We start from the raw sequence: 22,134 nt of genomic DNA, 5'->3' as shown, positions 1-22,134 counted from the left end.
GTTCTTTTCTAAAACACTAAACCTAAATACTTTTATGTACTTAATTAAAAAGCAATCCACAAAATGAAAAAAATCAAGAACTAGAAAATATATATAAAATTAAAAACTTTTTTCAAATTGTGGTGCTTCTATACTATCCGAAGGATCCTACCTGGTGTTCCATGACACCATATGTTAGGTTTAATATAAAGAAATAGCGGAAAATTCGTTTGACGATTCGACTAAATAATTACATTGTTATCCATTGTGTCAATTTATGAGAGAATATCTATATCGTTAAAATACGAAGATAAGGTATATTTATTAGTTCAATAAATGTATTAATACAGACTAGTCGGCGCCCAGTGGTCGAAATTCGACTATAATTTAACCATAGACTTTAATAATAAACTAAAGAGTATAAGTCAACGTGATTTACGGTCGGTAAATTATTTAGTGCGAATTATTCGCACAGGTATGGCTAGTTTATAGATAAATAATCCGTACAACTAGTTTGAAATTATAACATTTTATTTATCTTATAATTAAAAAAAAATAGTAAAAATAGCACATTTGAAACGATATCACGTTTGTTGAATTCGTCCTTTGAAATTCTTTTGTTTGTCCACATATTTTTATGACACCACTTTCACAACACAAGAACAACAACTGGGCACTTGGAAAGGTCTTTCAACTAGTTCGTTTTCTCTGTTTACAGCCACCATCATTCGTAACATGAACTTCTGAACACAACGTGCTTCGTAGCGATTTTGGAAAAACGCTATGCTAGAGCACGATGCATCTTTGTTTCTGAAATAATATAAAATATGTGTTAATATTGATACTAATATTAATTATATTATAGCTTGTTTTTTTTTAATATTTTTCTGTGCTGTGTACCACCCCTAATAAATAAATAAATAAATATAAATAAATTGTAGATTAAAACACTATTTGTTTTCCGTTTAAATTTTTATATCATGTACCTAATATTATATAAAGTCAAAATTTTCTCTTTGTCCTGAGGCAAAATAACAACTCTCACTTTTAATGAAAATATTCTGTATTTTTGTATTTCATCCTTATGATACAATTATATATGCAATGAAGTGTTGAAGAATTGATATTTTTGCGCATATATCATAAGTCTCTCAAACACTTAAATTAGGAATAGAATATATAAACCTTACAATCAATATAACAAAACCTTACAATATAACGAAACAGTGACATTGACATAAAGCGTTATTAACGACATTTTTAAAGGAGTCCGACAATATTAGGGCGTGATTCATTTAACCAATATTTACGCTTAGCTACTTGATACTGTATTATTATTAGACTTGATTGACACAGTGTTTGATTGACAAAAATTAAACACAACTCAAAATTAATACAGTTCAAGAAATTGTCTATCGAAGTAATTTTACTTACTGGCATACTTCTACTCTGAATGTCTGTTGCGGCGTTTTCTTGTCATTCACTATGACATGCCACTCCTTATTCGTATCTTGAGCGGCTCGTGGGGCATATATCTGTAAATATACACATATTAATTACGTGTAGTCCGTAGTAGATTATAGTAAAGTTCGACTAGCCCGTTGGCGCAGTTTGTAGTGACCCTGCTTTCTGCTCCGAGGGTTGTGGGTTCGATTCCCACCCCGAGTCTGGGTGTAATATAAATATTTATTAATATATTTATATATGTATTATTTATAAGTATGTTTATCGAAAAAAAAATATGTAGCTATATACCAGTCGGCTGTAACCTATAACACAAGTATTAAGTTGCTTACTTTAGGAACAGACGACCGTGTGTGTATTGTGTAAATATTTATTTTATTTATTTATTTAAAGTATTTAATTCAAAAGTTAAGGCTATGTGGGTAGAAGTTAACACGGACAGTTCCGTGTTAATACGATTTTTTTCGTATTTTAATTTATAAGAAAACTAAGCTATGTAGATAATAAAAAACCTATTACAGCGTTGTATCTCACAAATATTGGAAGTATAATAAAATTGTAGCCAGATAATGTATATCAATTATTCATTTGAGTAGAAAAGAAGCCATGAAAATATTTTTGAATTATTTTTAGATTTCTTTGTAATTTTCTGGCACTTTGTTCAATTTAGAAGATTATTTACAAGTTCGAAACTAACTTTTTTAGATATTATACAGTAATAAACCATACGAAATATCCTACAAACATTAAAAAAATTGGAATGTCTGTTTGTAATATTAAAATAAACGCTTTTTACTAAATGCATATGGATGTATACACGGCGCATATACCAAAATAACATTTTTTACAATTTTTGTCGATCAGTCTGTCTGTCTGTTTGTTCCGGCTAATCTCTGAAACGGCTGGACCGATTTTGATTGGACTTTCACTGGTAAATAGCTGATGTAGTAAGGAGTAACTTAGGCTACTTTTATTTCAGAAATTTATTTATTTTATAACTCTGCGAACTGAACAATAACTTTTTCGTTAAATTCCACGCGGACGAAGTCACAAGCACAACTAGTAGTAAATGATGTAATAGCATGGACACATACTCGTAAGCTTAAGGCTTGTATAGAAAATATAATAAAGCTAGAACAAATACCCTTTCTACTGAATTGCACAATTCTATCGTCTCCTCCTCAGGCCCGATTCGTTCAGCTATCTGTGGGATGTCGAGCACATCCTTGTTGAACTTCAAACTATTCCTGTATTTAACCTGAAATATTAAGAATTATTATTTACAATTTTATTTAGTCCATGAGTTCCAAAATATTATGTACACTTGTAAATTGACATGGATTTCGTATATGTTGTTGTAGTTTGTTTTTTTTTAAATAAATAAATAAATACAATTTGTAACAATTTCACTGCTCGACAAATTCTTTAGTTAAAAGAAACGAAAAAATCTGACGTAGATTTAAAAATACAATAATCCTATGGATGAAGTGCTTGCTCTTATTTTAAGAAAAATGTACGACAATTTGTCAATTCGCTCGCTCTCGCTTCAGCCTAATACAGTCCAATGCTGGACATAGGACTCCAAAAGATCACGTCAAAAATGGCGTGAGCTCATGTGTTTCGCCCATAGTCACCATGTTGGGCAGGCGGGTTGGTGACCGCAGGGCTGACTTGTCGCACAGAAGACACTGCTGCCCGCCTTCGGCCTGTGTACTTCATAGCCAGCAGTTGGATGGTTATCCCGCCAGCGGTCGGCTTCTTAAGTTCCAAGGTGGTACCGGAATGTGTAATCCCTAAATCGCCTCTGATAACACCCACGGTAAGATATGGGGTGGCTTTATTCTTACAGCCGTAACTATACAGCGTAATGTGGCACGTAATTTGTCAATTGAATCCTATAATTTATATCATAAATTTTCTGTAGGCCGAATCGTATCAAATGGTATGTATTTCTGGTCATATATTAAAAAGAAAATGAAACAACAATATTAATACATATCAGACACTATGAGGCGCGATGAAGCGCGTTTGTACCAACCGTATTTAGTAGCAAACAGTAGTTAAATATTTCTATTCTAGTTTTTTTTATTAATTTATATGAATACTATACTATGTTATACTATTATTATTATTATTACTTCAATGTGTAAATAAACGATAAACTCACTTCTTGAACTAAATCAGCCACTAAATCTTCTGGATAATTCGGTATGTCTTCACAAATACCAATTCTCTTGCATTCTTCGGGAATTATGAGATCATCGTTGCCGTTACCAGATCGTGACGTCAGTCCAGCAAATATGATACCAACTGGAAAATGAGACCATGTTTATGTATATAAATTAAAAAAAAAAATGTTTTCACAACAACAAAAATAAAAAAAGGTAAACGTTTGATTCGTTAAAGTTTTCTTTTTTTTTTATATCATTAGGTCGGCAAACAAGCGTACGGCTCACCTGATGGTAAGAGATTACCGTAGCTTATAGACGCCTACAATACCAGAAGCATCGCAAGCGCGTTGCCGACCCAATCCCCAATCCCCCAGGAGCTCTGGTCACCTTACTCACCAACAGGAACACAATACTATGAGACAAAGTTTCTTATTCAAAAATCAGAAGGTAGGAAGGTAAAATACGTTGTAAGTTAAAGAATAACGCTCTGTTTTATATCATTTAAGCACCGGTTGTAGTGACGAAACAGAGATAACAGCGTGAGATGTCTACTTACATACATCGCAATTATTATAAACTAGCTCGATATATTTCATTGTTAGTAGATGTGACACGGTGTAATAAATATTTCCTATTTTAATATAAAGGACAAAAAAATAATAAACCAAAATATTAAGTATATAATTTCAACAGTGACATTTTGATTTATCGCGTTTTTAATAATAAAACTAAACAATAGCTGAAATAGTAACTAAACATGCAAGAAATCTATATTTAAAATGTTTAAAATACGCGCTGTAAAAAAGCGCTCCAATAACTAGCAAGCGATTCCGCTGGAAGCGGATACATTCATTTGAACATATGCATATTTTTGCTATCAGTGTTTGTCACTGGCTCTTTACTGTACTTTTATAAAAATATGAAAAGCCTTTGTTCCCGGGAACGTATATCAGGGAAACAGAACCAGGCAAACATGTTTCTGATTGTAGTTTTTTAATCGTTTAATTATTTAATGACCTGCAGTGTCAGCATTGTGGAGAATGAAGACCCAATTCTTTTTCTACATCAAAATAGAGGGGAATTCAAAAAGTTAATTATTGGCTATATTCCGTTAATGAGATTTATTTAACACAAATTAACTAAATACCCACTAGAAGGATAAATTTCCATTAAATATAATGACCAAGTACATTTTCAAATATTTATATACAGATATTTTTTTGTCAACATGCACTTTATTATGTAAAGAAGTAAAAATCAACAAACTATGTATAGTTGGTTGTAACCAACAGGTTGAGTTTCATCTGTTATAACGTTCCACTTCACTGCTGATTGCTAGTTTCAACGAATAATATTCAATATAGCGGATTTCCCAAAGCGTGAGTTTTCTTCAGATAATTTCCATCGACTGTGAGAACGAGATACAATAGAAAGAAATCGATTGCAACATTCGATATAAGTTCACGTTTTATATTAACCTTAATTACGTGTAGACTTAATGAAGGATATGTGTAATCTCATCTCAGTCAGTCAGTCAGTCAGTCAGTTCAGCCTATTGCAGTCCACTGCTGAACATAGGACTCCCCAAGTTCGCGCAAAATCATCTATAATATTCTTATTAGTGTATATACATCCTTACTACCAATTAATGCGACATTAACTGTGTCAAGCAATAAATATTAGCTTATTAAGTTAAATTTCGCAACAACAAGCATCCTTACCCATAGCCCATTAAATCACGATTAAACCGGAATTTTTGCAAAGAAGCATTTAATTGGTAACAAGGGTGATACAAACCTTTCTTATTGACAAAAGGCTTCACAAATCTATTCAGGATTTTGTACGAACCATTCGGTTTTTGGTTGGTGGATCTCTCGTCCTCTCGCACCGAACGATATTCTTCTATCTCAGCGCCATTTGTTGATGCCTGGAACTAAAGAGATGGTCTATGAAAGTTTATACTAATATAGTAGAACTGTGTTTGCAGGTAAACGAAAAAAAACCGACTTCAGTTACATCGACAAGTAATACAACGTAAGTAGACGAAAGAATAGTCGCATTATCAAACATTACTCCAAAAGTTGTAATCAGAGCTCGATGAAATTTAAATGTGACCACATGATAAACATCGGCTTTCGATTAAGTCATGTTACCACACCAAGGATATCCTTTATTGGATATCCTTTCCAACAAAAAAAGAATTATCAAAATCGGTCCATAAACGACGACATCGCTTCAGCCTGTAATATCACACTACTGGGCGTAGGCCTCTTTCTCCATGTAGGAGAAGGATCAGAGCTTAATCCACCACGCTGCTCCAATGCGGGTTGGCGGATATATTCTCTACTATGAGTAACGATCGCTATCAGGCAGGGTTCGCCAAACCGATTCATAAAGGTAACCGTTTGAAACGGTTACCGTATGAATCGGTTACCGATTGAAAAGGTTACCGTTTTATTTCGGTTCCAAAACCGTAATAAAACGGTTACCGATTAAACTGTAATACCGAAATATAACGTTATGTATTTCGGTTTTAAATGATTCGGAGAAGTAACAGAGGGTGACAAAATCTGTGAGCCATCGTTTGAAATGAAGAATCTGTAATGTTCCTTTGCTTTTATTGATAATGCTTGGTTTTTCATAAGACGGCTTCTTTAACTATGAAAGTAGTAATAATAAGTTTTTTGTTTTGAATTATTCGTTATATGCAATGTAAACATTAACGCGAAAAAGAGATGAAAACTTGCTCGCGCCACGCCCGGGGCCTGTCGTCTATCACAAATAAATAAGTTTTAAGTAAAATCACGCAACACACGGGAGCGAATGAGATAGAGATATGGTGTACGTTCGGACCGCAATCCGAGCTAGCGCAGCGCAGCTACAAGAACGGGAATTGCCCGCTTAAACTTACGACGCGAACGTTATGCCTACTACCGGTTTATTTCGATACTGTATTACCGATATGATTCGGTTACCGAATGATTCTCTTACCGTTATTTTGATTCGATAAGTACCGTTTTTAACCGACTTCTAAAAAAGGAGGAGGTTCTCAATTCGACTGTATTTTTTTTTTTTTTTTTTTTTTTTTTTTTTTAATGTATGTTACATCAGAACTTTTGACCAGGTAGACCGATTTCGACAAATTTTGTTTTAATCGAAAGGTGGTGTGTGCCGATTGGTCCCATTTAAATTTATTTGAGATCTAACAACTACTTTTCGAATTATATCTAATAATGCGTTTTTACTCGACGCTTTTTTCGTCGACCTACGTTGTATTATACCACATAAATTTCTACTGGGTGTACCGATTTTGATAATTCTTTTTTTGTTGGAAAGGGGATATCCCTAGTTTGGTACCATGATAAGAAAACCAGGATCTGATGATGGGATCCCAGAGAAATCGAGGGAAACTCTTGAAAATCCGCAATAACTTTTTACTGGGTGTATCGATTTTGATAATTTTTACTTTAATCGAAAGCTGATGTTTATCATGTGGTCACATATAAATTTTATCGAGATCTGATAACTACTTTTTGATTAATCTTTGATAACGCGTATTTACTTGACATTATTTTCGTCACCTTACGTTGTATTATACCTCATAACTTTTTACTGGGTGCACCGATTTTGACGTTTCTTATATAAATTAAAAGCTACTATTCGTCACGTGGTCCCATTCAAATTTAATTGAGATTTGATTAGTAATTTGTGAGTTATATCTAATATTGCGTATTTACTTGACGGTTTTTTCGTCACCCTACGTTGTATTATACGTTATATCTTTTTACTGGGTGCACTGATTTTGATCTTTTTTGTATAAATCAAAAGCTAATACTTGTCATGTCGTCCGTTTTAAATATGACTGAGATATAATGAGCAATTTTTGAGTAATCTTTGATGACACGTATTTACATGACGATGTTAAGACGACTGCGGTCATGTTCAATACTGTGCCACAACGCCATCTATCAAAATTTTATGAAATTACGTCGTTCACTATTGATCAAATTACAATATTCCACTAGAGTAGAGAGTAGCAGTTTATTCGTTATAAATATATTTGAGCTTTTAATTTTTGAGTTATATATAGTACTTTATATGCTCGAATTTTATATGCTTAAACTTTTTTTTCTTGTTGTATATATATGATACATATACAATTATAACTATACACCTATAACTTTTGATGTAAGTATACTTGATTTAGAACTAAATGAATGACATCATTCACTGTAATTAAAATAATATGATTTATTTCTGTTTGACGGTTCATATTAATGACTGCAATAACAATCGTAGATATAGTTTATTATGTAGTTATTTTAATGATTACACGTGATTTCATTTAACTTGTGAATGTATATTTTATGTCGAATCGCTATTTTAATGTTTTTAACAATGTGTATAGAACAATATTAGAACAAACATACTCAGGTTTTCGTAAAAAATTCTAAAACATTTTAGCCGTTGCTCTGGTGTAGTGGTGCGTGTAGACACTTAACACCAGCGAGTTCAAGTTCGATTCCACTCGGGATGGATATTTTTATCTATGCTAATATTATAAAGCTGAAGAGTTTGTTTGTTTCTTTGTTTGTTTTAGTGTTATATAGCCCATTTATCGAGGAAGGTTATAGGCTATATATCATCAAGCTAAGACCCATGGGAGCGGAGCACTAATGAAGAATGCTTCAAAATAGGGTTTTTTTCCTGTTAGCTTCCCCAGTTAGCCAAAAGAAACTGTTCCACACGGACGAAGTCGCGGGCAGAAGCTAGTTTACAATTTCTTTCCTTTCTGGTTATATGCCCTTATGAATCTTCCCACCGTGGTTAGGATAGCACTTTAAGCAGTTGTTATCATAGACCGATTGTTATCATAGACACCTAACAAAGATCGTTACTCATAGTAGGGAATATACCCGTCAACCCGCAGTAGAGCAGCGTGGTGGATTAGGCTCCGACGCTTTTTCTACATACAGAAAGAGGGTTATACCCATGAATGTAATAATACAGGCTGAAATGAATCGAATGTTAAAGCATTAAAAATATTAAGACAAATTATCTTATCTTTCTTGTATGTGCATGTTTGTGTTGTTTTTTGTGGCATTACAGACTTTTACAGTTCAAAAAAGAATTGGTTGACAATAATACTTAGATGAGTGTAGCTATGTAGAGCAGGGGTGTCAAACTCAATTTTGTAGAGCCATATATTAAATTTAAAATGTGAAGGCGGGCCAGATTCAAATTAAATAAATGTAGTATGTACATTTTAAAACTTCCGTAGAGGAATCGAGTGAAGTCATTATTTTCTCTCTGTGATATATTGCGATCGTGGGCCGTATCTTTGACATCCTTGATGTAGAGAATCATTGCTATTACATCATTACTGATTTTATATCCAGGGGCTTTTTGCGTGAATAAATATGTTATATAACTTAAGGATTATCGCTGTTCGGTCCTTTTGATGCGCTCTAATTTGACTTTATAAAAGCCTGTGTCGATCTCACAGCTGTGAAAAGCCATATTCTTCATATATGAGTGAATTATGCACTGAATTATGTACCCAATTTTATTATAATGTAAAAATTATAGGGGATTCCCGCTGCTAGTTTGGCCCTGTAGATAAGTACCAACATAAATTTAACTCTTTGTTAAGTTATAACGCGTTTTGCCCAGCTGAAATACAAATTATAATAGATTCCCGCTTTATACTTGATATTATCCACGTTTTATAGTTTAATCCTAAGCAAAGTTAATATTGATATTTTAGACTAATTAGGGTGACAAGCGTACGTTGCTGGTAAACGGTTACCGTAGCTAATGAGCGCCTCATATATATCAGGAGAATTGCAAAACCGTTGCCAACCCTCACATGGAGCTGTGATTCACTTGTTCACCATAGAAACGCAATAAAACAATTTTCCGTAAGTTAGAGCTACTTAACCAGTCGGGTGACTCCAGACTTGAATTAAGATATTTCTTCTTATATTCTACCTCAATTAAAATAATATATATTTATGAATATGTAGTACTTATTAAACAAAACGCGCTTTAAAAAATAACTTGTTTAAATTTGAAAACTTCGTCATCCAGATGAGACATGTAAACCATTTTTGCTGCCATCGAATGAATTTTTTTTTTATTATAATCTATTTGTAAATCTCGATTTTTTTGTTAAACGTAAAAAAATATCCTTTGGATATAATTCCCCTATTATGTTATAATTGTGTTTGCTCGCAATCGAAAAAAAAATCGACATCAATTACATCGACAAGTAATACAGCGTAAAAGACAAAAAAATAGTCAAGTTAATAGGCGATATCAAAGATTACTCAAAAAGTAGTCATCAGGTCTCGATCAAATTTAAAATAAACTACGAAACAAGAATCAGCTTTCGATTAAAGTAAAAATCACCAAAATCGGTATACACAGTGAAAAGTTATGTGGTTATAATACAACGTACGTCTGCCATAAAAATAGTCAAGTAAATACGCTTTACGATACGTTTACGATTAAGATACGAGTATAACTCGAAAATTACTTGTTAGATCTCATTTAAAATTAAATGGGACTATTTCACACGCAAAACGTTTTGATTAAAAAAATCATTGAAATCAGTCCACCCAGTCAAAAGTTCTGAGGATCAAAACACACACAAAAAATACAATCGAATTGAGATATATCTCATACCTCCTTTTTTGAAATCGGTTAAAAATAAAATGTTAACTGATAATCAATAGCAGTTTCCAAAACATATAACAATAATCACAGGTAATTAATAAGCAAATATGAAGAACATTTATTAATTACCTGTGGAATAAAAATTAGACAAAAATGGATTAATGAATTAGAAAATTATCATTAGAAAAATTTGTATGCTACAAATTGCTATAGCAAACTTGTAGAACTCGCGTAATGTCACGCGAACTTTAAATCGAATGTCTCTTCTGAGAGTATTTCGCTCTTATATGGTACGACATACTAGTGCCTGGTGACGTTATCAAGGCCTGTGAGTGTAAGGGCATTGCTTATTTCGAAGTGCTAATTTGCTTCATTTGCGGTCAACATATTGAAAGAGTAGGTTCAATTCATGCTGCCACGTAATTTTACATATAGCTACAAGGAAAATGAGAAATGCACAAATTAATATGTTGTTGCGTTTTGTGTATTAATTCAGAAATAGTAACCGTTAAGTTTGCCTCGTTTTTGAGTAAATATTTGATGACATACTCTAAGCATTAGTACCTACTATAGTTTTAAATGAACCATACAAACAATATGCCATCGCTATATAAAACAAAAATGTTCACAAAAAACTCTGTACATAAAGCATTTTTTTTAATAGTCACATAACTATTAGCCTCAGCAATTTCGTTAGTAATTTAGTCATTAATGTTCTAAAATTGTAATCTCAAAATAATTAAGTAATTGTATTATGTTTTGCTGTTATCCTTTTGTTATTAAAATGTGTTTTTCTTCTTACTTTTTTTATCTTCAAAATAATTGTCACATACGTATTCAGTATTCATTAAAAGATGTTTTAGAATTTAAACTTTCAATTTTTAAAGACCTCCAATTAAAAAAAAAACCAATGTGGGTCTGAAATAAAACGCAACAGAAATAGATATTATTCCAAAATTACTAAAAAAAAATTGTACCAATGTTTTTCAAAGGTGGCGAGTAAAATCGCAACTAGCACAAACGCTTGTTGTTGATTCCTCCTGCTAAAATATAGCCAATGTCACTCAGTCATAACGTAGCAGTTTCTTGTTGTAAGCATTTTTGAATCCAGTAGTTTTAATGTGTATTCGTTCATAAATCTATACTCCTAAATTTTGGTACGGATAAGAACTAGTTATTTAACGACGAAAATAGAAAACAATTTAAATTAATATTCTCAAAATTTATTTTTAACTCTAATTTTTTTGAAGAAAACGAGATTAAATAAAATGTTAAAAGATATACATATTTTGTACGAAAATATAGAATAGTTCTATAATTATTTTGTATTGGATTTATAGATAATATAAAGATAATATAAAATGTTCAAATATAATTTGTCATTATTTGACTATTTGTATAATGGTTAGTGGCTACCATAGCCAACGTAAGATGTGTAAATTGTCCTCGTTCAGTTCTATAAACATTGTCTATATTTAAACATAGTAACCGTAAACACGAAATATTTACAGTTTAATGTTAAATATATCATAAATATTAATAACAAAATATAATTGCATTTATTATTAGTTTTTTGTACGGTTCGTTTTGTTGATACACTTAATTCAAAGAAGAATACAAAACAAATTCAATTTTTGTTATTTATACATTATTTAATAAATTATTTATTAAGTATCTTCATAGGTGTAATAAAGTAGCACTTTTGGTTTTTCCATTGAATTATTAAGATTTATGTTTATATTTTATGCGCAATGGTTAGTACTAAACGTTTATAGAGAAGCTAAATTTGCTTTAAGTTCGATTATAATTATAATTTTGACTTTCAATGTCTTGCTTATATTACAACTAGCTGACCTGGCGAACTTCGTATCACCTTATTTTTTTCTGAAATATAATTATAGCATAATATATCAAAATAAAATATAGCCTATCTTTTAAGTTGGATCAAACTGCACACGGTGTGCAAATTTGACTAAAATCGGTTAAGTAGTTTAGGAGTCCATTGAGGACAAACATTGTGACACGAGATTTATATATATTAAGATGAATGAAATATAGTGTGTAGCTAGCTAAAAATAGCTTATTATTACGAAATCGTTATAATTTCATTGATAAAATATAGATAGAGATATTAATGATATTAACAAATCACTTAATACGGGTAACATTGTTGAAAATGTGTTTTTATAATATATGGTTATCTAAATACCATTCAACGTTCAAACAGTTCAAAAATGTGTCAGAATGAAAACTTATGTAATATTATTCAAATTTTCATATGTCTTGACTCCATAATAAAAGTATTCAATAAACTTTAAATTAAGTAAAATAGCTTCGTTTGCATTGTTGACACGTTGCTTCATTAATATTAAAATATTCCACCGTATTGTCGTATAAATATTCAAAATTTTTTACATGTATAATATATTTTTTTTGTGTTTTAGTTATTGTATATAGGAGAGTGTTCGTGTGTCTTTATATTATTGAAAATTGTATTAAATGACTAAAGAACTGCAACCAATTTACATGTAATAAAACATTTGAAGGACATAATACGTATTTTACAAGAAGCTCCGTCTTCAATTTACAACTTATAAAAATAATATGATGTCTACAGGACGCTTTACCTGTTGTTCATATTTAGTTTTATTTTTATTTTGCAGTTGAGCTGCTCCAGATTATAAGCAAGATATGTCCTACTGTGCCCTAACTCAATGAAAAGAGTCTAAAATAAGTTGAATAATTTGTTTCCTTGATATTATGTGATGTGTGTTGCTGTGTGGTTACGGCAATGAAGAATAGAGCCACCCCCTCTCTTCCCGTGGGTGTCGTAAGAGGCGACTAAGGGATAACACAGTTCCACTACCGCCTTGGAACTTAAAAAGCCGACCGATGGCAAGATAACAATCCAACTCAGTAGTTGGCCATTATTTTTACCTAGGCCATACTATCCAACTGGGCCGCAACAACTTCGAGAGGGAGGCCGATAGGAGGATTCGGTTGGGCTGGGCAGCGTTTGGCAGGCTTCGTCGAGTCTTCACTTCGAAGATTCCGCAATGCTTGAAAACAAAAGTCTTCGAACAATGCGTCCTGCCTGTGTTAACATACGCAGCCGAGACGTGGACACTGACGAAGGGACTGGTCCACAAGTTTAGGGTCGCTCAACGTGCAATGGAACGGGCTATGCTTGGGGTTTCTCTTAAAGATAGGATTAGAAATGAGACTATCCGCGAGAGAACGAAAGTAACCGACGTAGCCTACAGAATTAGCAAGTTGAAGTGGCAGTGGGCTGGTCATTTGTGTCGCAGGACCGATGGCCGTTGGAGTAGACGGGTCCTAGAGTGGAGACCGCGTCTTGGCAAACGCAATGTGGGACGTCCTCCGGCCCGTTGGACCGACGATATACGTAAGATTGCCGGTGTCGGCTGGATGAGGATTGCGGAAGACCGGGATGTCTGGCGCGAACTTGGGGAGGCCTATGTCCAGCAGTGGACTGCGATAGGCTGAAGTGATGATGATGAGTGATGATGTGAGTTGGCCATTGCCAGTGCAATGAAATACACAGGCCGTAGACGGACAGCAGCGTCTTCGGTGCGACAAAGCCAGCCCTGCGGTCACCAACCCGCCTGCCTAGCGTAGTGACTAAGGGTAACACACATGAGTTCACACCATTTTTGGCGTGAACTTGTGGAGGCCTATGTCCAGCAGTGGACTGTGATAGGCTAAAATGATGATGTGATGTTAAACATGTGTTAGAATTATTACAGTTGACGTGACTAAAGCAATATTGTAAAAACGCAACAGCATAAAAATACCTGGAAAGGGTTTGACATTTCAGTTCATAGAACTACACCTTTACCTTGACATTTTTAAAATTCATCTCATTCATTCTCAACATTAAATGTATAAAAAAACATGAAAATTAATATTACGATTACAATACCATTGTACATATGATATCGAGTGTATGAAACCGAGTATCAAACTATTCTAATATTTATTATTTAATTTGCATGTCCGATGATTCCCCACACGAACTGGTAACACGTAAGATATAGAAAGAAAGTCACTTTTACTTTCAACTTGTAACGCATTCGAAACCGGTCAATGAAATTATAATTTCTCGATCTTAATAAACAACCACTCTGGTGTAGTGGTGCATATAGTCGCCTAAAACACCAACGGTTTGCAGATTTGATTCCCGCTCGGATGGATGTTTTTATTTGTACAAATATTTCTTTCCGATTTGGATGTCTGTGCCTCGGAGAGCACGTTAAGCCGTCAGTCCCGATTGTTCTTATAAATATCTGATCCCGATCGTTACTCATAGTATCGTATCCGTCAACCCGCAGTGGAGTAGAGTGGTGGATTAAGGTCCAACCCTTCTCTTACAGGTTTCTTCATGCAGAGTAACAGCCCAGCTGTGGGAGGTTACAGACTGAATCGTGATCTTTAATTAAGTTAGCTTCTATGTTGAGAGTACATAAGTTTGAAGGCATAACGTCCAAAATTTAATAATTGATACGAATGATCTCCATTGATTGAGGTCTGCTCCTTAAGTTTGTTTCTTGGGTACTTATATTGGATAGAAAATTTTGTTTATTTCATCTAATTTAATTCAACTGCAATTTTTATTTAATCATTATTGGTTATGTAAAAATTTTAGAAATTAACAAATTACTTTAAAAAAAACTGTTCAAAACATACGAAAAATAAGTAACAGTTGATAATTATGCGAATTTTTATTTTTTATTTTAAACGTTTTAATTCATTCTGAATTCGGTAACCGGTAAATGAGTTTCTAGTCTTTCTACTTGCTGAAACAAGTATCTAACGTATATCATCATCTACGAGGTAGGAGTTTTTAATATATTTCTTGTTTCCACCGCCACACTCTGCCTATCTATGAAATTATACTCTATTCTACTCTATTTTACTCTCAGCATCATCATCATCATCACTTCGTAGTCCAACTGTTGGACACAGGCCTCCCCAAGTTTGCGTCAAAAATAGCGCGAGCTCATGTGTTTTGCCCATAGTCACTACATTGGGCAGGCGGGTTGGTGACCTTTGACGACGCTGCTGCTCGTCTTCGGCCTGTGTATTTGAAAGCCAGCAGTTGGATGAATATCTGCCATCGGTCGGCTTTTTAAGTTCCAAGATGGTAGTGGAACTGTGTTATCCTTTACTCGCCTCTTACGACACCCACGGGAAGAGAGGGGGTGGCTGTATTTTTTACTCACGTAACCACATAGCAAAAATGTGATATATAATTTAAATGAAAATTATTGAGAAAAATCATTAATTAAGGATGGTTACAGACGAAAGCGTTGACCTTAAACTTATGTAACGAGAGTATAAACAAAACTATTAGTGCTGCTTAAAAGGCACGGGATAGGATAAATTATAATACAGAAAAGTATAAAATTTAGTAACAATATTTGTTAAACAGGCGTAACGGTGCATATAGTCGCCTAAAGCACCGACGGTTTGGGAGTTCAACTCCCGCTCGGGATGGATATTTGAATTTATATAATTATTACTTTCCAGTTTGAATGTCTGTCCTTGTAGGCTCCTCGTTGTGCCTTGGAGAGCACCTTAAGCTGTCGATCCCTTCTATTATTATAGACACCTGATAGCAATCTTTACCCATAGTAGGGAATATATCCGCCAACCCGCAGGGGAGCAGCGTGGTGGATTATTCTTCGACCTTTTCTAAATCAATATGGAGAAAGAGGCTAATGCCCAGCAGTAGGATGCTATCGCTTTTAAAATAAATATAGTAGGTGTATAAATACAGAAATATACAAGTTTATCAGACGATTGCGAATCGCTTAAATGTAAATTTACAATAAAAATAATTTTCAAAATAAATACCGGAAGTAGAGCATTTGTGTATATTGTGCCCGTGTATACATGTATTTCCGCATTTGAAGGTCACGTCATATATCATCTGTTTTAAAATCGTTGCATATCACTTTAGTTAACAACAAGCAATTAAATTCAAACGTACCGAAGAAACCAAAAGAATGCAGAGAAGAATCCAGGCCATCACGTTCTAATTTCACATACACGATTTTTATATATTTATAAATATTTTATAATCATTTTTCACTCGTCACTTTTTTTACATCATTGTAAATAATATTTTATTTTATTTTTAAACGCAACGTGCGCTCGTGACAGCGCCTGAATGACAACTAACTGTCTGTCGTTGCAAAGTTGAATAATATTCGCTGACCACTTTATCAAGATCTGTATTTTTATTGTAATAACCTCTGTACGGTCTTTTATTTACCTGCAGGGGGGAGGGGGTGTTCATATAGCTTAGTTGTTTTGTGTATTTATTTTGAATATTATTCGGGAAAAATAGTATAAAGTATAGAATAACATCATTGATTTATAAAATGGTTTAATCAATTAATAACATATTAGTTAAATCAATGAATAACATAAAGAGTTTTTATAGTTAAATTAATTAATAAAAGCTGAAACGACTAAAATGGTACAAATATTCCTCACTAATTCTAAATCTTTGTGCCGTTTGCAGTCGGAACACTTGGACCTTGGAGTAGCAGTGCAACATTTTTTTTTTAAATAAGATAACTCCTCGTCTTATTGCCTCCGCTGGTGACAAGAGGGCTGAGGCATTTTTTGCCCAGAGAATCGGCATAGCGATTCAACGGGGAAATGTTGCCAACATTCTTGGCAAAATTCCACGCGGACATGATCCGTACCAAAACTATCTGTAAATATTTAGTTCTTAAGTTGTGAATTGTAACTTTGAATAATGTTTAACATACCAAAAAAGACCTAATATAAAACTAAAATTATTACGTGTAAATTAAATTCTTCTTCATAATCTTCGTCGCCATCTTAAGGGAAGGTAACATTTAAGGTCTGTTGTAACATCTTACAAAATTATTTATAGTTTTTATTATCTGCAGTCCAGTTAGTTTATTCTATCAAAAGTTTTTAACTATATATTTTTATCAATTATTTATAATAAATAATACATGTCTCTATTTTGTGCTATTTTTAAATACCTATTTTATTTCTAAAATATATTTAATAGTATTATTTCAGATACATTTTTTTCTGAAATAATTTGTTTTATAATTATGATTTGACTTGTGCTGTCATAATACGCACAATTGTGATTTTACGCTTATTTTCTTTTTATGAGATTAGGTAAAGACCATTAAATAACGACTCAAAAAACATCACCATTAGAATAATGATGTACTATTTCCCTTGGTGCATTAGTGACGTTAGACAATTGCTACTTTATCATTTATTTGTTAATTTATTTAAGCATACTAACAATGTAGGTACATATTTTTACATTGATATAAACACGTTATACACTCTTTAATACATTATATCAATCAATGACTTGCATGCATAATATACAATTTTTTTTTTTCGTTTACATTGCACAAAATAAAACGATTAATCTATAGATACATATAATAAAATGGTAGGAAAGTCAAAAGTGTACATAAAATATTTTTTTAAAAGAATACTTGGGGTGTGATCTACAAGTGATACCGAAGCCAAAAATATAGTTTTTAGAATGTTTGTCTGTTTGTCTGTATGTATGTCCGGGATAAACTCAAAAAGTACTGCATGGATTTACTTCAAATTTGGCACGAATATTATTAAGAAGTCGGGTCAACATATAGGCTACAAATTATCACGCTATCACCTACGGGGAACAAGCAGTGAACCTTTATTTCTTCAACGCATTCTGTAACAACGTGTCATCTAACGACGCATATTTGAATGTTGTTGTTATTATGTTAATAACAATGTCATAAGCTGCTAGCTTACACTTCTAATAAAGACATTCTGTAGCTTCACACTATAAATAAAGACATTCTGTAGTATAAAATAGTGTAAAAAGTTCGCTACCTCATTTATAACGCACTTGTTAAACCCCACATTGATTATTTGGTTGAAATCTGGGGCGCAGCAGCAAAATCCAATTTAAATGTAATACAAAGAGCTCAAAATAAATTATTAAAGGTACTATTTAATTATAATTACTTAACGCCTACGAAAAAATTATACGAGAAAACTAAATTATTGAATGTTACCCAAATATACACGTACAATACTTGTTTATTAATAAGAAAAATCTTAACGAAAAATATGTCACTAAAAAAATGCAAGTACAAAAAATTCTCTTGAGGAGCGCGAATAACCTAATATGTCGAGCACCAAGAACGAACTACGGTGCAAATAATATCTTGTTTCAAGGCGTGAAATTATATAATAAAATTCCGAATGATGTAAAGAACTCACAATCATTACAAACGTATAAAAAACGTTTAAAACATTATATAATAAACAATTGCTGAATAAAATAAAAATATTATAAATATAAAATATTTATAATAATATATAAAATAACAAATAACTTAAGCGCCCTGAAATGCAATGCCACTTCTGGTCTGTGTGTGATCTATGTTTAATCTACGCATTCGATCGCTGTGTAAACTGATTGTTGAATTTCTACCCACTTTAGTTTTAATTTTTTTTTTCTTTTGTGTTGGACTCGCAGTAATACTATGTTATAAACTACAAATTGTTTATATAGTTGAATTTCTCATGTAATTGAATTTGTTGTAATTCTTTATGAGAATAAAGTTTCTATAACCACATTTAGTATCAGCATTGCACCCGTGCGAAGCCGGGGCGGGTCGCTAGTTATTATTAAAAAAAGATATTACTACAAAAAGAAGTACCATTGAGAGGTACCCTTTAGAGGTACTTGGTAGGTACCAGTAGGACTGTAAGAGATAAAGTTGCTACAATGTACATCATGATCCAAAATTTTATGTATAAAGTTGGGTTCGTTCGAGAAGTGTGCCTCCCACCGACTAAAACCCAGCGGTGCCCTCATCGTTATAATGGGGCGCCACGGGATCATTTTCGCATGCTACCGGTTGGAAGTGTGCGCCTTTCCCGAAAGCTCATCATTCCAAACCAAACCAATCATTGATTGTATGGCTGCCTGTGTGAGATGCCGCTGGCAGGAAAGCGATTTTTATTTACCTATATAAATTGTACTCGTATAGTGCGTATCAAAAGAGGAGATTTTATTTTTGACTCGATAATTTTTTTGTGTGTAAGTTTTTATTTTAGTTTACGCTTCAGCCACTACGGGGTGGAGGTCTCTTTCCCCATGTAGGAGAAGGATCAGAGCTTAATCCACCAAGCTGCTCCAATGCGGGTCGGCTAATATATCCTCTTTTATGAGTAACGATCGCTATCAGGTGTATAACAACCGGGACTGACATCTTATCATGCTCTCCGAGGCACGGTGGGGAGACCCAAAAGGACTAACAACCAGACCAGAAATAAGTATTTGTATAAACATAAGTAGCCACTCCGAGCGGGAATCAAACCCGCTACCGTCAGTGTTAGTTTACACTTAGGTATTATTTGTTGGTATAGCGATCATAGTGAATATGTATTCTGTGGATTGTAAGATATGTCATATTAGTTTAATATCCATCTGTATACACCAGTAGCCCAAAGTGTTGAAAAAGGGGTTTCCTGGTAACAAATTTTGGTTGAAACTAGAAAAAATAGGAAAATGAAAATGAAAAATAGAAATGAAATTAAAGAATAGTTTCTAAATAATGAAGTAGTTATAACAGATGCAAACTAATATGAACCTGGGAACTAATGAGTGTTGTAAGGGAATAATAGTTGATGTGCTGCCAACCTTGAGAATCTACACATGACGCTCAAAAACCCCCATACTATGGCGCTCTGGAAAAACCATCAGCAATTCGTAATCTGATTATTAAAGATGTATATGAATAATTTTGTCGAATTACGATTATAGTTATGAAATTATAATAAGGATTTTAATGTACGTATAACTATTTTTAGAAATGTAGATAAACACCCGTGTTTGTTTTTATTTCATTGATTAAAATTGGATATATATAAAGAAATAGATCAGAATACAAATATATATCACAAATTGAAGAATAAAAAAAGATATATATAATATTAAAATTACCTATCCAGTAATGTATACCTGTTTATTAAGGCACAAAACTATTAGGTTACTGATACCTAACTACTGTTTCTCGTCTTAGAGTGGTAACTCACAGTAGAAGTGCAACAATGGTAATCACTCATCAACATTATCAATCTAAAAGTACACGTAGCTAAAACCATCAAACCATATATACTAATTACTTGAGTTTAAAAGAAATCTATAAATAATCTCACTATTTGCATTGTTTCAAGGTAAACTTCTCTATATGTTAAATATAAAGCTAATGGTTTACTTAAACATTTGCTAACCTGTGTGGTCTCGCTCTACAAGCGTACATGCGCTGGAGTATTAAACTAAGACTTAACTCATTCAATAATCTTTCCAAAAAAATGAAATAGGCAGAATTCATGATAAAGATTTTCCGTAATATAAACATTAGTAATATTTTTTGTCCCACAATTATTTTTTGTTTTAATTTTTTACCCTCGAAGCTTATAATAAAACTAGCGCTCCCTCGCGGTTTCACTTCCTTTAATTTTAGGAAAAAATGTACTATAATATTATATATCCTATAGCTCTCTTCGATAAATGGGACTATTCAAAACAGAGTTTTTGAACCAAAACAGAGTTTTTGAACCAAAACAGAGTTTTTGAAACAAAATTTTCTTTGTAATATTAATATAGATTCGTACGATTTATTTTTGTGTTACCCACGCATTAGGGAAATTCTAAACAATTTTTAATATCATATCAAAAATTGACCGTTTCAGCGGGGATCGAACCTGCATCTCCAACTGAACGTGTCGGTACTTTAGTCAATTAAACCATGGAACGATGTACCCGCTGGATCGAAATTTTTGATATGATATTAATAATTGTTTATTAATATAGATTCACTAGAGTCATTGTAACTAGTACAGTAGCAGAATAAATTCAATTAAATATGAATTTTAATGAACTTTTATTATGTGACATAGTCGATTTTATTTTATATTTTTTCCTGTTACTTAAAATTCTTTCAAGTAAATTCAGAATAATGGCTTCCATATTGTCTTTATACAGAGATCTTATAATTATTCAATGTTGATATAGTGAGTCATAAAATTCGGTAAACAGACCGTCGTTTTGCCATGAACCTTCAACTTAAATATTGAAGGCCAAACTGTATTGGAAATAATATATGTTATAATAAAAGTGAAGCATTTTTTATCTACTTAGATTTGTTATTGACTAGTCTAAGTTATAAACATTTTGGTAATTTAGGAAATTAAAAAAAAATGTTTATTTAGGAAGAACAGATACATAAGCTAAGAGGCAAGAGGCAATTTGACAAAAGTTTAAATTTAGAACAAATACTGTTTTACGTAAGTAATGCTTTCTTTTGGCGGGGGTGGGAACATTGTTCAACATTCATTTGTTTATGTAACTTACTACTATTACCATCTACTATTTGAAGTGACAATATTTTTTAATTCCGTAATTTCATACCCGACTTGTAAAAAATATATAACTAAAATTTAAACCACGCAAATTGTAGCAGTAAATCATATATAAAATAAGAAATAAAAACGTCAGTAAGAATACCGATAGTAATGGTTCTTTACTATAGATAAAGGATGAGACGTTGAGTATTTCTATAATGTAGCGTTTTAGCAACAGTTTACAGTTTTATAACTTTGAACAAAATTTCTGACGTAAAAAATGATGACGCGAACGATAAAAATACGATTATTGCGCTATTGTAGTCATATTAGTTTTGCCATACATCTCATTACTCACTTATGTTTTTAGAGTGATATTAAATTTAATTAGCGTATATTT

General features: G+C 32.7%; 1 protein-coding gene across 1 annotated transcript; it reads right to left on the bottom strand.

Moving 5' to 3' along the window:
- Nucleotides 1–489: 489 nt before the first annotated feature.
- Nucleotides 490–16,513, bottom strand: LOC123654949 (protein spaetzle-like). The gene is made up of 6 exons (XM_045590802.1): nt 16,306–16,513; nt 5,463–5,547; nt 3,611–3,753; nt 2,588–2,701; nt 1,414–1,514; nt 490–789 (listed from the first exon to the last, which is right to left on the bottom strand). The coding sequence occupies exons 1-6, from the start codon at nt 16,342–16,344 to the stop codon at nt 615–617; spliced, it is 657 nt and encodes a 218-aa protein (XP_045446758.1). The 5' UTR covers nt 16,345–16,513; the 3' UTR covers nt 490–614.
- Nucleotides 16,514–22,134: the final 5,621 nt, after the last annotated feature.

The sequence above is a fragment of the Melitaea cinxia genome, chromosome 7, assembly GCF_905220565.1.
Source record: "Melitaea cinxia chromosome 7, ilMelCinx1.1, whole genome shotgun sequence".
Taxonomy (NCBI): Eukaryota; Metazoa; Arthropoda; class Insecta; order Lepidoptera; family Nymphalidae; genus Melitaea; species Melitaea cinxia.
The sequence above is the reverse complement of the archived record's forward strand: the minus strand, read 5'-3'. Positions and strand labels throughout refer to the sequence as shown.

Bases quoted from the DNA above. Each gene is read 5' to 3' on its own strand.
- LOC123654949 (XM_045590802.1), bottom strand. From the start codon at position 16,344: ATGGCCTGGATTCTTCTCTGCATTCTTTTGGTTTCTTCG. The intron at 3,754-5,462 runs GTTCGTACAAAA...CTCATTTTCCAG, and splicing joins CACCAACCAAAAACCGAATG to TTGGTATCATATTTGCTGGA. The intron at 790-1,413 runs GTAAGTAAAATT...ATATTATTTCAG, and splicing joins TTCAGAGTAGAAGTATGCCA to AAACAAAGATGCATCGTGCT.